Below are 17,418 nucleotides of genomic sequence, written 5' to 3' on the forward strand. Positions count from 1 at the left end.
AATGGTGCCTCCAAATAGCCATCCAATCAGTTGTTACAGTCTTGAAGGTTCTGCCTCTGCAGTGTTCTTAGGATCTGCCCCCTCCTTTCCATTCTAAATAGGGTTACTGTCCTAGTCCAGCCCAATTAACTGACTGACCTCTTCTCCTACCCCTTTTTCTCACTCCAATCTATTTGTGACACTGTTAGATTAAACTTCCAAATGCACCGCTCTGATAATGTAGATCTTTCCATTCAACACATACACTCTGACCTGGCCTTCAAAACTCTCCTTGCTCCAGGAAATCTGGCCACCTCCTTATTCCCTGTGCTTGGAATACATCTTGTGGTTCCCGATCGTGTGCTTTTGCTCACAGTTTTCCCTTCCTCTGGAATGTCCTTCCCACATCACACACAAAAAACCCCTCATACCTTTTATTTAAGACAAAGTTCAAATGGCAATGAAAATATGCGGTTTGGTTGTCACAGGAATACACATATAAGTTTATGAAGATCTGGAGGTTGAAAACAAACAGGAAATACCAAACCCAGTAATCCTTTAAGGATAAAATTTTTTTGGTCACCATCCTGTATGGAGGCTCTGTGAAACATATTGCACTAAGCACTTCCCCATTGTTATTACTAAAAGGTTTGCTGTGAGCCAACATGAGGTTTATCTCAAACCTATGGATTTCAATTATACATGCTACAGCTGTCATTCATTAACTGAAATGATCAAGCATTGTCTGTACTTTAACCATTTGGTGTTTACTGTAATTATTTCCCTCTTAATGCTCTGAACCAAATTGGCTTGAGGGGGTGGGAAATGGTGGGTGGTTAGAGACATGGGGCCCCTGGGGCCTGGTCTGTCACCACCATTGATCCTCCTTCATCTTTGGGACGCTGCTCACAGGTATTAAAGATCCACCATGTGCCCAGAATTGCTCAGCAGTCAGAAGCAAAAACGCTGGAATCTACATCTTTCTTCTGTCAGCCCTTCCCCTCAGCGTTTAGAGTAAAATAAAATGCTTTAAGTGCTTACTTTCTGGAGGAGAAGATGATCATAATGATGACCAGCGTGTGATCAAGTGATTCCTTTTCTTTCAAGTTTCAAATATGAGGCTGAAGTTTAGTAGTAAAGGAAGAAGAGATAGGAGGCCACAGCCCAGCGGCCACTGGCACCAACTTTCCCATGGACCTAAGTTGTCTTGGGTTTCTGAGAGCTTGATTCCTTAGCCCAGGAGAGGTGAAAGAGAATGAGGTAGGGGAAGGTGGTGAGAGGCAACAGGCAGAGGGAAAAGTGTTTTGAAGCAGGCTGACTTCACTCTAATACCAAGATAGTCAATGACTGATTCAGAGACGGCTTCCGTGAAAACTGTTTGGATACTTCTTAAAAATGCAGAGTTTCCTGGGCCCTGCCACAAACCTATGGAATCATCTAGTCTCTAGGGGGATGGCCTGGGACTGTGCATTTTTCATGGATACACTTAGTGATTCTTATTCTAAAGACTGAGGATCACTGGTTTAATGTTGTCCAACTATGGCCTGCAGGCTGGATATGGCTTTCAAGCTAAAAATGGTTTTTACATTTTTAAAGGGTTGTAAAGAAAAGTAGAAGAAGATGCAACACAGCCCCCAAAAAGTCTAAAACACTTGTTATCTGGCCCTTTACAGAAAAGTTTGCTGACCCCCATCTAGCACATTGCAAATAAAAGGCTATATCTGAATTTAGATCTAACCGAGGCCTGCCACACTAAAATAACTGATGCAGCAGATCTTTAAAAAAAAAAAAAGATTTTGATACTAATGAAATATATAATGTTGTCATCTAAAAATGCATTTGCAATAATTATAAGTGGAGAAAGGAAATGTATAAATATAGTTACAGTTCATATTCTGCAATGTCTTTGAAAATACATTTTCATCCATACAAGAATTTATAATTCCATTTGATTCTATCCTTCCACATACTTATCAGGTGGCAATATATCCCAAATTAGCCTAGTAAAATCATTGCATGCATACTCTTTATCAGACTATATTTGTCCCCATCCATATTTTTGTCACACATATGAGGGAAAAAATGTAAACCTAAACTCCAAAATGTCTGGGGAATGACAATATTATAAATTCTCAAAACAACATGTATGAAAATGATGCACAAAGGGAATAAAGGAAATAAAATTGAATTTGGTATTTTCTACTTAAAAGGAGTTTAAGAATCATAGACCACTTCCATCTCCTAAAAATCCTGGGAAAGAGGTGGTGAGCTCACTTTGGGAAGGGTTCAGACACTCTTATTGTGCCAAACAGGCTCAGCATTTGGGAATCATGCCAGTTAGATTCATAATAATCCCAACGACAGATGCAGTTACTTTAAGGGTGGGTTCTAGATGTTTGTTCTAGGTATTTTTTTTTAATTTGTTTATTTTTGATATGGAGAAAGAAACTTTATTATAGAAACTAGAAATAAACATTGGCTTTTAAAATATATTAACTTGCAAGTGACTTGTCTTTCAAGACTGTGAACTGAATTATCTCACAATAATTTTGTTTCAGTGTTATTTTTTTTTCCTCAGGAAGAAAGGAATGTTAAAACCTAACTAGAAACTAACACTTTTTGATAAGGATTTAAACTATATTACAATGTTAAGAAACAAAGTTTAAAACACCAGATAAAATCTTGAAACCAAGCATGCTTCACCATTTAATAAAATTGTGACTCATTTCAGTAAGAAAATGCTTTTTTAGTAAGAAAAATGCTTTCTGAGCTAAGTTTGAACTGCCGGGGCACATGGGACACTCACAAACCCAGTCAGCAGAAGTCTCAAACTCCTATAAGATTAAAGGAAAAATAAATTAGTGTGTACAGAGAATGAAAAAAAAAAATCCCCAATGGTACAAGTGTATAAACGGAAGTAAAACTAAAACTCCCCTAAAATCCCCCAATCATCAATCCTTATAAATTCAGCACTTATATTCTCCCTCTGCTTCTTCGGGAGCCCCTACTTAGATGAACACGAAGGTCTTTCGTGATTTTTATCTCGTAAAACAAAGAGTCGTAAACTATGCTCAACGTGGATACCGACCTCCGTATCACAAACTGTTGAACTTTTAAAACCATGCAAGCACACGTGGGGTTTCCTGAGTTCTGCTGGGGGCGGGCTGTTTGGAACCCTGTGGATTTTGCAGGTGTGTAATCCAGGGCGCGCGCTGCATTCTGCACGGGCAGAGGTGTGTGGTGGGCGCCGCCTGGGCCGGGCAGGGTGGGTGGGGCCGGGCGTGTGCCCCGGTGAGAATGAAGGCATGTGACAATGCGAAGGTGGCGTGTTGGCTCCAGGATCTGGGTGGAGAGTGAAAGCTCCGCCGGGGTGCGCCATGTGTGAGCGGTGATAGCTCCAGCCCCACTCGTACTTAAGTGTCTTTGGTCATCAAGTTAAATTAGACATGATCTTTATTTAAAAAAAAACAAAAACAAAAACATAGCCAAACATTCTATGCAAACGTATGCTCCCATCCCCTACTACCTATCCCCCAATCCAACATTGCCCCATCGCCAGGGAGCTGAGTTTTAAACCCTGCAGAAAATCCAATCTCAAATGCCGGAGTCCCCCACCCCCACCCCCACCCCCCTTGCCGCCTCTGCGACAGTGAGGCAGAGCCCGGCGAGCTCGGTTCGGGTGCCCAGGAGCAAGCCGAGTGGGGCGACGGCGGTGCGGCCACCGAAAAGGAGGGGAGGAGGCATCAGTGGGACGTGGCGCGGCCCCGCGCGGCCCATGCCGCGGAGCGGGTTTTGCTCAGGAAAGGGCGCCGCCGCGGCCCCCGGCCGCCCCTCCCTGGCCCCGGGCTATCCGCCCGCGCGCCGCCTGGGCCTCGCAGCGCGCCAGGAGCAGCTCGGCGGCGCGAGAGCCGAAGGGGAGCGGCGGCCCCGCCGGCCGGGCAGCCCGGCGGGCGGCAGACAAGGCTACCGCGGAGGCGGTGGACAGGGCGCGTGCGCACTGCAGGGGCGCCAGATTTGGCGGGAGGGGGAGTGTCCAAAGCTCTTTGTTTGATGGCATCTCTGTTTACAGAGTTTACACTTTAATATCAACCTGTTTCCTCCTCCTCCTTCTCCTCCTCCGCGACCTCCTCCTCCTCCTCCTCCTCTTTCTCCTGAGAAACTTCGCCCCGGCGGTGCGGAGCGCCACTGCGCAGCCGGGGAGGGACGCAGGCAGGCGGCGGGCAGCGGGAGGCGGCAGCCCAGTGCGGTTCCCGCGGCTCCCAGCGGAGCCCCGCGCCCGCCGCGCCATGGCCCGGAGACCCCGGCACAGGTAACGGGGATCCCGGGCGGGCGGCCGCGGGCGGGGGCGCGCTGGGCGCCAGGCGCCGGGAGAGCAGGTGGGAAATTGTTCCCGGATCTTCTGCGGGGCTGTCAGATCCTGCGAGGACCTAGAGCCCCTGCCTTGGCAGCAGAAGCCGCTCGAGGGACTGATGAATGGAAGAGCCTATGCGAGAAACGCATTAGGACGTTGGGAAGCACTCCCTGCGGCTCATTTTGCAAGTTGCACGGGGGTACGTTCTCTCTAGGGGGAAAAAAGCACGTTCCAGCCGGGGGCAGAGCGGTGCCCACCATTCCCGGGGAGCCCACTAGGTCCCTGGCTTGATGCCGCGGATGTCGGCGAGGGAGTCGCAGCGTAATTGCTGGATGCATTGCGATATGTTTGGACTTGGAAGTGCAGAGCATATGGCAGATATAGGGAAAATGCCGGATTGTATAGTAGCTGCAGGTAGTTCATGTAAATTTCATTCATTCTTTATGGAGGCGAAGAAGAGTGTCAGCTGACAGGCGGCTGGAAAGAAGATTGTAGGGGAGGAAAGGGTCTCTACATCTGCAAATTGTTTTAAGCCCTGGTTTTGAAGGTTCTAATCATTATTCTCTGCGAGGCTTTTACTTCTAAAGCAAACATTGCACACCCGCTCCCACGCACCCGCGACGCACATGTCAACCGCACTTGGGGAGGCTCGCCGGGTATCTTGAATGAAGTGCCCTTACATTTCGGCCGGAAGGAGGGGAATAGGGAGCGGAGGAGGAAAAGACTGGTCCGAACTGTCACTTGCTGAAGCTCCCGCTTCCACCAGTCTCTGGACTTCCCGGACTGGACGCGCCGGAGCTCCCTGCGGGTGGCCGGGTGTAGTCGCTCGCTCGGCGGCCGTCACGGTTGCCACTCAACGGAAAGGGACTGAGGCGGGCAGCACCCAAGGCCGCTGCCGCGCAACCGGGACGCAATCCCCCGGAGCTCTTCCCCTGTGCAAGAGGTCCCGGCGCGGCGCGCGCACGTGGACCCGGCCGAGGTCGCCGTTCCTCCCCGCGCCCAGCTCTGCAGCCTCAGGTCGCCCTGTCGGAGGAGGGGAGACGGGACGGACCCTCGCCAGGAGGTTTTGGGAAAAAGTCCCCGGAGGCAAAGTAAACCCACCCTCTTTTCCTCGGGTTTTTTGATTTTCTTTTACTTATTTGTTTTCGAATCAGCGATCACGGGTCCTCTTGCAGAGCTAGGAAGTTGCAAAGAGCGTGGGTGTGGGCCCCGCTGCAGCACCCTCGGCCGGGCCTGGCCGGGCGGGGAGCGGCACCAAGGCATGGCCGGGTGCCGGAGAAAAAGGGAGGCGACTTGGGGGGCCGCTGGCTCCCTAAGCTTCGTCCAGGGCCCGGCCGCGCGGGGCAGGGGTGCTGCCCCTTAAGTGGTTTCACCTTCGCCCTTGGGACTTAACAGTAGAGCAACGGAGGTCACCTATTTTTTCGAGAGCGGAAACTAGGAGGAATAGGAGAAGGAGGGAGCTGGGAAGGGGTGCTGGGAGGAGGCGCGGGGGAGGCTCCGCGCCCCGAGTTCTCGACTGTCCCCGCGGGGCGGGGCCGCGCAGGTTCCCTGTGGCTCCCAGGTAGCAGAGAGGGGAGGCGGCCAGGAGGGGCGGGAGCCTTGAACCTGCTTCAGGGGGAAGAGAAACCCGGCTGCGGGCTCGAAGCCGTTTCTTGCAAGGCGAACGTCAACTCGGCAGGGATTATTAACCAGGTCAGCGAAATGAGTCTGAACCCTGTTTCTAGAATCACAGTAGCGGCCACAAGGCACTTCCTCCCGCTCCCCTCCCTTTTCCCAACCCCCAACACTTCTTTTCTTTTTCGTTTCTTTGCACGGTTTGTTTCCTTGACAGAATGTAATATTCATAGTCGTACTCTTGTAACCACACCAGGTCTAGCAGGTGGGGAGTCGGGTGCATCAAGCTTGAAATCAGCCTTTGAGAGTCTTCTGACTGTTGGGTCTGAGATCTTCTCAGAGCAGATAAAGGAAAAGTTATTTCAGGTCCTTAGTAGAAATTAATCATGCTTAGACGACCCGGACAATTTAGAACGAGGAAATCTCATGCAAAGCTCAAAGGCGAGACCCGCGCCTAGCCTGCTGATGGACCCAGGAGCTGACAGTGTGAGCAGCCCTGGGCTCGCCCTGCTCCCCTCATGGCCTCTTCAGGACCTGCGGAAGTTGCACACCAAGTTTTCCCCGAGACTTTGCTTTTGCACATCTCTGATTTTGCACATTTCTGCTTAATTTTTAAGAGTCATGGAAGATGTGGAATTATCCCTTATTAGCCCTGGAAAATACCTTACAAGTAAAATCCAAGCCCTTTGTATAGGCGAGCAACTGAGGTCGTGAGAGAGAGGAAGTGATTTGTCCAAGTCACGCAGCTAGGTGGAGGCAGAACTAGCACCTTTGCCTCCAGAACCCTAGTCCTGTCTGATGTCTATTCTCTCTCACCTGGTGTAGGCTGCCCCCTATGGGCAGCTGAATTTGTTGCTTATTCCTGAGTGTTGATCTGTTGCCCAGACAGTGGTGTCCAATTACTGATTTGGAAAACCTAGTCCTCACACCAAGGGAGGGAAAGGGGGAGGTGGTGGAGGGATGAATTGGGAGATTGAGACTGACATATATACACTAGTATGTATAGAATAGATAACTAATAAAAACCTGAAAAAAATATATAGTCCTCGGTTCTGAAAACGTGATCTCCAGATCCACCCAAACCCCCAAAGTTGAATTCAGTTGAATCTATGACTCCACTTTCAGATTACTCTGGTTTTCTTGGTATCCCTGATATTTCACAAGGGTGCCACCTCACTTGGGGGGCTTTCCAAGGAGTTCCCTATGAACCTTTCAAAAGCTCTAGGATTATAACTTTTTTTTTTCCACCTTATGATGCTTGTGCTTTTTATTAAAGGGAAACTACTGTAATTTTTAACCAGAAGTTGGTTTAGAGCCCCTTGTTGACAATGTGAAACAGGATCAGGCTCTTGTTTAAAAGGATAGGTACTAAGTGAAAGATGGTTATAGATTATAAACACAGTTTAGTGGTCTTTTTTGTGGTGGCGTTTTAAGTTTGGATCACATCCTACTTATCGCTATGCATCCTGGACCTTCAGATTCTTTCCCAAAATAATAGTTTTAAATTATAAGAACCTCAAATTCAGGATTTTGGGTAAGCATTTTTGCTTGCTGGTAAGGGATGGGTAATATATACTTGTAAGTTACTTTTGGAAGACAAAACCTGATATGAACATACATTTTCCTTTTAGAATAATGATCTGCATTATGATATTGCTTTATATCATTATTTTTATCGCTCTTAGTTTGATGGAATTCTCAATATTACAATTATAAATTTTAGTAAATTTTTAAAGATAGTATAATTTTTCCTCATATCTTAAGTTTTATAAGTAAAATTATAACTAAAAGTAAACTTGCTGTAAAATGACTCTCACCTATCCATTAATAAACATTACGTATAAAGTTACTTCAAAAGTCATCAAAATTTATAGTTTTGGTCAAGTAGGTAAAAGAAAAAACTCTTTTGAAAACAGTAATGGGTTCCTTTTAAACCCACCTGGGGGAATCCCTCAGTTTTGAATTAGGTACATTTTAAGATCTTTCAAAAACCATTCAGTCAGAGGTAGAAAAAACATGAGTAAGATTCTGACTATCATGTGGCCTAATTATTCACTTGGTTACTCTGGAAACTGAGGATTGTAAACGTGGCCACAAGTTGGATCAACCTGGCCTGGAGTTTTGAACTGTTTGGTATTAATGTTATCTACAAAGCAGTTTGATCACTTGATCATTTATCCTTTGTCAGGTTTTTAAATCCTTTCCTTTTAGATTCTCTTAATCTTCTAATCTTTAAGGGATGACTATAATTACATTGTTGGGTGCATTACTTCTTGAATTTTTTTCTCTTAATAAAACACCAGTCCCATTAGGATAACATAATTGAGGTTTTTTTAATTGTATTTGGGAAATATTACTTAAATGATGGGACGTATACCAAAGGTTTTGCGAGTGTACTTATGTAAAGGACATGGGCTCTCGTTCCTTTTATTGTCCTTAACATTAAGTTTTAAACTTAAACCTTCATTGGTTGGAAGGTTGCCAATTGTGTAACTTGTCACTGGTCTAACATTAACAGCAGGTTTAAACACGCAGAGCAATAGAAAGTACCAGGCCCTTTGCCGTATCTGTGGATACCAATAACAGCAGAACCAGTTTACAATCCTAGAGCAACAGAGTGCCAAAAACAGTCTCGTTATGCAAGTTTTCAAAGTTTTATCTTCGTAACCTTTGAAAAGATTGTTGAGGAGTTTTGGTGTAAGTTTTGTAATCCAGTCGTTTGAATCCTCTTGTTTCAGTCCACATCTGCCCATTTTTATTTCTGCAGCATCTACAGTAGTGACGAGGATGATGAAGACATTGAGATGTGTGACCATGATTATGATGGGCTGCTTCCCAAGTCTGGAAAGCGTCACTTGGGGAAAACTAGGTGGACCAGGGAAGAGGTAACTAATCACGTAATCAAAACATGGGGAAAAACCTAGAGTGCATCCATTTATAAAGGACAAAATTTCAGCTAAACTACAGATGTTCAAACTCCTTAGCGGGCTCTCTGACTCTTATCCTAGCCTGCCTCACCACTCCCCCACATGGACACTATACCATCCTTTTCCAAACTTTTTGCAGTTGTTTGAAGGTCCCCTCCTCACTTTGTTTTATCTGTGTTTCCTTCTGCCTATTCTGTTCTTGTCCCTTTGCCCCACAAATTCTTACTACTTCTTTTTTTTTTTGGGTTCTCGGGCCTCTCACTGTTGTGGCCTCTCCCGCTGCGGAGCACAGGCTCCGGACGCGCAGGCTCAGCGGCCATGGCTCACGGGCCCAGCCGCTCCGCGGCATGTGGGATCTTCCCGGGCCGGGGCACAAATCCGTGTCCCCTGCATCGGCAGGCAGACTCTCAACCACTGCGCCACCAGGGAAGCCCCTTACTACTTCTTCATCACTTGTGAAGACATCACTTCTTCTGTGAAGCCATCCTTGGCTTCCCCAGACAGGTTGGATTCGTCCTCCAACCAATGGATACATACATGTTCTTATTTATTGTTGCTGTAATGTATATGCCCCCCCGCCCAGTAGACTGTAAGTCTGCTGAGGGCAGAGCTAAACGTCTATTCATTTTTGTGTTCCCTGAACCCAGAATCGATTGCCACAAAGTGGAATATTAACAGATGTTCCCTGAACAAATGAATGAATTGCTATTTCCAAAAACAAAACAAAAGAATAAAGCAAAACACTCACAGAACTTCTCTTGTTATAATGGGTTCATTTAACATTCTTGATATATAATATTACACAGAGGAATATATGTGGATGTCTGTTCTGAAAGCATTCAAAAATGGATGGAGGTATGTCTCCTTCTCACCTCTGTTTGTCTGCTAGCTTACCAAATCTTGATCTCTATGGGAATGGAAAAATGCTTAGGAGGCAAAATTATTAATGTAAGAGAAAAGTTGCTTTTTTCTTCCAAGTTCTTTAAAAAATTTTTGCTACCAATTGTAGAAGATTTCATGTTAGAATAAATGGTATTGACTCTTCTTCGGTTTCATCCTGTCCTCCTTCACTTAAACCAGAACTCTCATTGACAGGCAGACGGGATTTCCAGTGAGGTCCATAGGAAATCCATAATTTACCTATGGAAATTGTGCACTTGGGTGATTCTCAGCGATTTAGAAGTTCTGTTTGTAACACTGGTTTCCTAATTGCTGTGACTGTGTCATAGCGAGGACTCACATTGTGTGTGAAAAGTTACCTTTGCAGAAACATGAGGATTCTCTTTTGCTTGAACATGTTTAGAAAGACACTTGTGAACTGAAAGAGTTCACCCTGACGTTTAGCGTCTTCTGTGTTCTAATAAGTTTGGTCTCATTTAAATTGTCAACACATTGATACAAAAGCTAAATGATTTTCTTACATCATACATGCCTTCGAGTGTAATTAAGAAAAGGGATCTTACATTTTTTTATATGACAGAGGTTGAACTTACTAAATGTTAGACTAGAGCTTGAACTATTTCTTACTGAGAGTCTATCTATTGCCATAGTTCAATGTCTCTTACGTCAAACACTGGCGTTCATTACTTTTTTCCCACAAAGTAAAATTTTAAAAGTTACCATATGTTAAACATTCAATGCGCCAGGCATCGTGCTAAAGTTTTGCGTAATTAACTCATATAATCCCCAAATAACCCTGCTGACATCATCGTTTCCATTGTACAGATGACAATACTAATGTCCAGAAAAGCAAAATGATATACCCAGGTTTATACAGCTAATCAGTAGCTGAGTTAAGATTCAAACTCTGGTCTGTCTGACTCTAAATAAATCTATGCTGTAAACCAGTATATCACCTTAATATTTGTTGAATTTGGTTATTTTTGAGAGATTTTTTTTGGTGAGGGGTTGGTTACCCTTTAACTCTAACTTGAATAGAGTTGTACAGTAAATGACTGATATCCTAGGATTACCTTTAAATGTCTTAGGATGAAAAACTAAAGAAGCTGGTGGAACAGAATGGAACAGATGACTGGAAAGTTATTGCCAATTATCTCCCGGTGAGTTAGTAATTTTTTTCTTTCTGTAAAAGGAAATCTTCTCCCAAAGATTTAAATAAGATATTGTAGGAGATGATATTAAGACATTACATATTTGCTTGTATATAAGAAGTAAGGGAGAAATGCCTTATCTGTAACTTATATTTCTTTTGTAATGCATATAATTAAAATTTCTAAATATATTTTTAAAGGATTTTTACAATGTATTTTAAACGTTTGCTTCTTATTTTATCTTTTAATTTTTTAGAATAATATAAATTAGCATTTTGATGATTTGTTGTATGGTAGATGACTAAACTCATGGTACTTCCCCCAAGTCAGCTTCTTTTAAATTTCCTATTTTTTCAATAGCCATAATTTTGGTACCCTGGTTTAAAATTTTGGCGTTCTTTTAGACTTATCATACTCCCCCATCCCCTACAATCAAGCGAGGATTAAGGAATCTGGGATTCCTTTGTTTATTCTTCTCACCGTTCCGTATGTTCGGCCCCTTTCCCTCTTCTCTGGCCGATTGCATTGCCTTCATAACTGGCTTTCCTACTTGTAGCTTTCCACTTTCCCATACATTCCAGACACCACTGACAGATGGAGCTTCATAAAATGCAGCTGTACTTTACTTTTCAAAACTAGCAACAGTAACTTCGAGTCTCACACATCAGGTAAACTGCCTGGCACATGAGGGCCTTCCCATATGCCTCAACTTACAGCCCCAGTTCTGTTTCCTACTTCCCCTCTGTAAGCAGGTTTGGTTGAATTCATTTCTGCTTTCCCTCCTGAGGGCTTTTGTCCCTGGTGATGCCACCTCCTAAAATGTTCTAGCCATCCTTCAAAGTCCATGCCAAGAGCTTTTCTGTACTCCTTCTAAGGAAACGTAATTTCTCCTCCTCAGAAGATGCTCCTTTTTCCACCCCAATATCATTTTACTTTGGTCTCTTCTTGCATATGAATCAAATTCTGCCCTCTGTTAGTTAATTATATATTTGTCTTTTACTTCTTACAAGACTATAAACTCTTATAAAACAGGGCCTATCTTTATTCACCTTTGTTCTTTCCACAATATTAACACTTGTGGTCCTAAATTGAAGCACATCTCTTAGTTTGAATGGGAATCAAACTTGAGTCATTTAGAGTGGGTTTCCATAGAAGTCCAACATCAATATGGAATCGCTAAGAAGTCCTAATCCATGTGGGTACTTCCAAATGCAATACACTGAGGTTAAGGTTAAGTTAAATTGACAACCAGGTATACAGTACGATGATCCTTTAGTTCACATGGCAGGACTATTTCCCTGAGGATGCAGAGCTTCTAATTTTAGATGCAACTTTGATATATTCTTTGTATGTTCTTTAGCTGTAAGTAATGGGCTCTCCAGATATGCCCTAAACTATGTTCTTGAATGTTTTCACTGCATATTGTCCGTGTGTGATTTTTATTACAGCAGTCTTCATGTGCTTATCACATCGTATCTGTATGACAGTGCACACTTTATCTTATTTGCCTAGAATCGAACAGATGTGCAGTGCCAGCACCGATGGCAGAAAGTACTAAACCCTGAGCTTATCAAGGGTCCTTGGACCAAAGAAGAAGATCAGAGAGTAAGTTCTTTCTCCGTTGGTGTGTGAATCACAATTATGAATATTCCCCAACATTGTTGACTGTTTCCCAACTTGAAGAAACAGGTAAAGTGTGCAAACAGGAAGCAGAGGACTCCATTCCCATATTTCCCATGAATGAAAGAGGATTTTTAGAAATTTTCTAAAGATCTTGTAACATGAAGAATGATTACACTGACTCATTACATAACATTAAAACATAGGTTATTTTTGTGTGTTTATCTGAAGGTGATAGAGCTTGTACAGAAATACGGTCCGAAACGTTGGTCTGTTATTGCCAAGCACTTAAAGGGGAGAATTGGAAAACAATGTAGGGAGAGGTGGCATAACCACTTGAATCCAGAAGTTAAGAAAACCTCCTGGACAGAAGAGGAAGACAGAATTATTTACCAGGCACACAAGAGACTGGGGAACAGATGGGCAGAAATCGCAAAGCTACTGCCTGGACGGTAATAATATGTCAAAAAATATATTGATTGGGAAGAATGAGGGAGTGGGTATTGAACATTCTGCTTTAAAATGTATGGTGAGTGAATTACATTTTATCGATGGTAAATGTTTCACAAGATAAACTAGATCCATAGCTTTTACAACTGGAAGAGATCTTAGAGTTTACCTGGTTGAGGACTTCCAGAATCCACCCAACAGTGAGCTTGGGCCAACTTTCCTCAGCCTCAGTTGCCCCATTTGCAAAACGGGGTATAACCTACTTCGTAGGCCCAATGCTAGTATCAAGTAAAACAAATGTCAGAGCACTTTGTAAACTACGAAACTCTAAACACATAGAAGCAAACCAAGGGTAGACAGTTTGTCTTTGGTCTGAGTTCACACAGCTGGTTAAGTGACCAGAAGGAATTTGGCTACCATTTTCCTGATACCATGTTCATTTCATTATACCACTTGGCTTAATTTTTTCTTTGGAATAAAGAAAGATTGTATTTCTAGAATTATCATACTGCTTCCAGGTTTTTAAATAATGTCATTGTTAAGCTTTCTTTTTAATGAACAAAGCACGAAAATGACCTCATTATGAGGGATATCTATGGATGCTCATTTTTGTCCCACTTTCCCCATTTAAACATTTTATAACGGATGTCATTTAGTTTGGAAGATACTAATTATAAATCTTACATTAAAATATTGTAGGATAGGAAACATTTTAAATATTTTTATTCTTGAGCTTCATAACCCCAAAGTGGAGAAAGGGTCATTTCAAAGAAGGCTGTGGCTCTCATGGTCTATGCAGTGTTCTCTTGTGATGTTCTGAAACATTTCCTCCCTCCTGGTTCAGTATAAGCTTAGAGAATTCAAGAGTTGATAAAAGGAGGCCTTTTCTCCCATATGGTCTGAAAGGATATGCTGTTGATTCTTCCAAAAATTTAAGGGGCAATTGAACTTCCTCTTTCTTTAGCATACATTCCCCCACCCCCATCGAAATAGTAAAAGGGAGGCTTAAAACCGTTTTTTTGAATTGAGAAACTGTTTTCCTGAGAATTGAAAAACCTTAGTAAAAATGCTTTGCAGTTTGAAAATATATTGGGGAGTTAGCCTCTTTCCCTTCGGGATCCCATTTTGCATTTTCGCCTCTGGTTATGGTTCCATTTGCCTGGTTATGGAACCATTTGAGGTAGTTTTCAAAAGGTGGGCATTTTTTTTACTCAAAATCTCTGGCTAGTGCTATTCTAGATAAAGAGTAGACGCTGAGACGGCAGCAACGTCATTATTGCTCACCAAACTTTACTGAGTGCCTGTTGTGATGTGTAGGCCCTGCTAAGCCACGCTCAAAGGAGTAATTTTCTAGAACAGCCAGAACTTTAAGTTGTATTAGAGTCTTGTATCACAATCAGAATAAACATGAAGGGTGTTTTATTGGAAATATTCTTAACAAGGAAACAAAATGGCTAAAAGATTTCAGCATTTATAGAAAACTATATAAGTTCCATATTATGTAATTTAGAGAAACCTATCAATTTTTAATTAGGTGATAGTGGAAGCATGATTTTTAGGAGGCAGAGAAGACAGAAACGATTAAAAGGAAAGAAACACTCGTAGTGGACCAAAAGAAAGGGTCTCTGTTGGAAACAGTTTTCTGTCAATTAACTGTAATCTGAATTGAAATTTTTGTTTGTAAAATGTGTATGTGATATATTTCTGTGCAGAACTGATAATGCTATCAAGAACCACTGGAATTCTACCATGCGTCGCAAGGTCGAGCAGGAAGGTTATCTGCAGGAGTCTTCTAAAGCCAGCCAGCCACCAGTGGCCACAAGTTTTCAGAAGAACAGCCATTTGATGGGTTTTGCCCATGCTCTACCTTCAGCTCAACTCCCTCCAACTGGCCAGCCCTCAGTTAACAATGACTATTCCTATTACCACGTTTCTGAAGCACAAAACGTAAGCCATTCCTCAGAATTTAGTTTAATGAGAGAGATGTTATTTTAGCTCCAGGTAATAATGATACCTTTCAGGTGCATACTTCTCAGCTTTCATGAACATGACCATGATCACGATCAATCGAGAGGGGTAGGTGTTGTTAGCCCTGATACGGATCCAGAAATGAGGATGTTAAGTGATTTGTCCAGGGTTACACAGCTCATAGAGATAGTACAGACTAAAACCCAAGTTGTTTGATTCTAACTTGCTGCTTCGAATCTAATTTGGGAAGTTAGCTTTTGGATGTAAATTTACTTATCAAGGTACTGCTGAAGAAGAATGGGGGTATGGAGGTGCAGTTGTATCTAATACTTTTCTCTGCTCAAATGAAAAGTGAATGTAATATTACATTTAAAGAGGAAATAGTTTGACCCTGAAATTTAACAGATAATTGTAAGTTCAATTCTGGTAGTGATCTAGCTGAAGTATCTTAATTTATTCATTCAGTAAGTGTTTACCTTCTTACTGTGAATCAGGAGCAGTTTTGTGACTGACATCTGACATCTTTTGTCTTCCTTTGAATCGGTGTGATTCTTTCTTCATTTCTTGATATTTATATTTATGGACAAAAATCTTCAAAATGGGTGGGAAAAGAAGAATAAAGAGAAAAAAATCAAGAAACTTGAATCTTAAAATCAGCAATAATAAATGGTGAAACTTATCCAAGAATTCAGAGCTCATAAGCAAATTCTATGCAAAACATATTTGTAGCTTTTACTCTTCTCTGTCTGTTCCATATATTTGACTACAGACCTTCCTGACTGGTCTCAGGTGAATGAACTATCTTAAGAGGTGCTATACTCTTTCCTAAAGCTCATAATAGTTCACAGAAACATATTTTTATTTATAAACAGCTAGTGCCATCCGTTTTTACCATCAAAACTTTCATACACTCGTGAATGTACTTTAGATTATATTTTTCTTTCTGTTTCACTCTAAGGAATACTTCCTATCAGGATCGATGAGCACCTTAAATTTCTTTCGCTCTGTTGCTTTAGCTCTTTAACAATTATTAAAGGCTTGGCTAAAATTTCAAATTGGAGTTGGGTTTTATTTATTTATTTTGCTTTGTGAATTTTATCAGAAAAGTGTTTGTTTGTTTGTTTTCCTTAGTCCTAGAGCAAAACTTCAGGAAGCCAACAAGTCCCCTGAAGCACATGTAACCATGAATGTCTCGGCCTTTGTTTGTTTTGCCTTTTTTTAAAATTTAATTTTATTTATTTTTTATACAGCAGGCTCTTATTAGTTATCTATTTTATACATATTAGTGTATATATGTTTTGCCTTTTTGATGTAGGTCTCCAGTCACGTCCCATATCCTGTAGCGTTACATGTAAATATAGTCAATGTCCCTCAGCCAGCTGCTGCAGCCATTCAGGTAAGCCCATTTTCAGATCATTTCATGAAGAAACTCATTAGCTACTCAAGGCACAGTTCTGTTTCTTTCATCCCAACGATTATTTGCACCTGATCCACTGAAGTTAAAAGAAATGGGGGCTGTGGGGAGGTGGGCAGAGCTCTGGCCAGCAAGCTACACTTTCGGAGTGAATTAGTGCCAGAATTCTCAGGTTCTCTGATGTTAGAAGTTGAAACAATCCCTCCGTCAGCATCTCCTCTAGCCTCAGGTTTCACATCCCTCCCTTATGTCTGGGATAACATTCAGAGATTTCTACAGTGGCCAGATTCCGTTGGCGTTTGTTCCACGCCAGGGCTCTTTGGGTTCTGTGTGGTCCCTCGTGAACCTCGGGCCACGATCATTGTATTTACACTTTCCCACCAGATCTTTGTCTTTTTTTCTCCCTTAACTTTTAATTTCAGAGACACTATAACGATGAAGACCCTGAGAAAGAAAAGCGAATAAAGGAGCTAGAGTTGCTTCTAATGTCAACTGAGAATGAACTCAAAGGACAGCAGGCACTTCCAGTAAGATGTCACTGCCTACTTGATCTGGGCGGGGGATAACGCTTGACCCCAGCGCTCTTCTGTATCTTTTCCCTTATCTTCTAAATATCACACTAATCAAGACTCTGTATATCCACTAACAATGTTTAAACACTAGAGGTTGCTTGTAATAAAATGCAGTTGGTATCACGATGTGTGTTGACTAAGTTGGAAGTAGTCCTTTTGTGTTGCCATAGAAACTCAATATCCATTTGTGATTCTCATTCTTGATTTTTCTTTTCTTCAGAAGGACTGTAATCAATTCAAAGACTGGCAGAGAAAAAATGAAAATTTGCAATTTTTTTTTTTACAAATCTGTGTATCTGTCGGGTGCCTATTCATTCGATTTTTTCTATTATTCTTTTAAGCTAGATTTTCGTACTTTATAATTTCAAATATGATTTGATGTATGTCCAGTATATACATGTAAAAAAAGATATATATTAAATCTCTCCATAAGCAACATAAATCTCTCTCTTTTGTTTGCACACACAAAAGC

The 17,418-nt window shown here is 42.3% G+C and overlaps 1 protein-coding gene across 1 annotated transcript in view; it reads left to right on the forward strand.

The window, feature by feature from the left end:
• The first annotated feature begins 4,181 nt into the window (after positions 1-4,181).
• The window catches only part of MYB (MYB proto-oncogene, transcription factor), a 34,451-nt gene continuing 21,214 nt past the window's right edge, over positions 4,182-17,418 (forward strand). Inside the window, 8 exon segments of the mRNA XM_030853400.3 lie at positions 4,182-4,288; positions 8,712-8,829; positions 10,860-10,931; positions 12,435-12,527; positions 12,774-12,994; positions 14,705-14,939; positions 16,276-16,356; positions 16,797-16,901. Of these exon segments, the coding sequence (XP_030709260.2) occupies positions 4,266-4,288; positions 8,712-8,829; positions 10,860-10,931; positions 12,435-12,527; positions 12,774-12,994; positions 14,705-14,939; positions 16,276-16,356; positions 16,797-16,901 (948 nt within the window). The 5' untranslated portion in view covers positions 4,182-4,265.

Source organism: Globicephala melas, chromosome 14, assembly GCF_963455315.2.
Source record: "Globicephala melas chromosome 14, mGloMel1.2, whole genome shotgun sequence".
Classification (NCBI taxonomy): Eukaryota; Metazoa; Chordata; class Mammalia; order Artiodactyla; family Delphinidae; genus Globicephala; species Globicephala melas.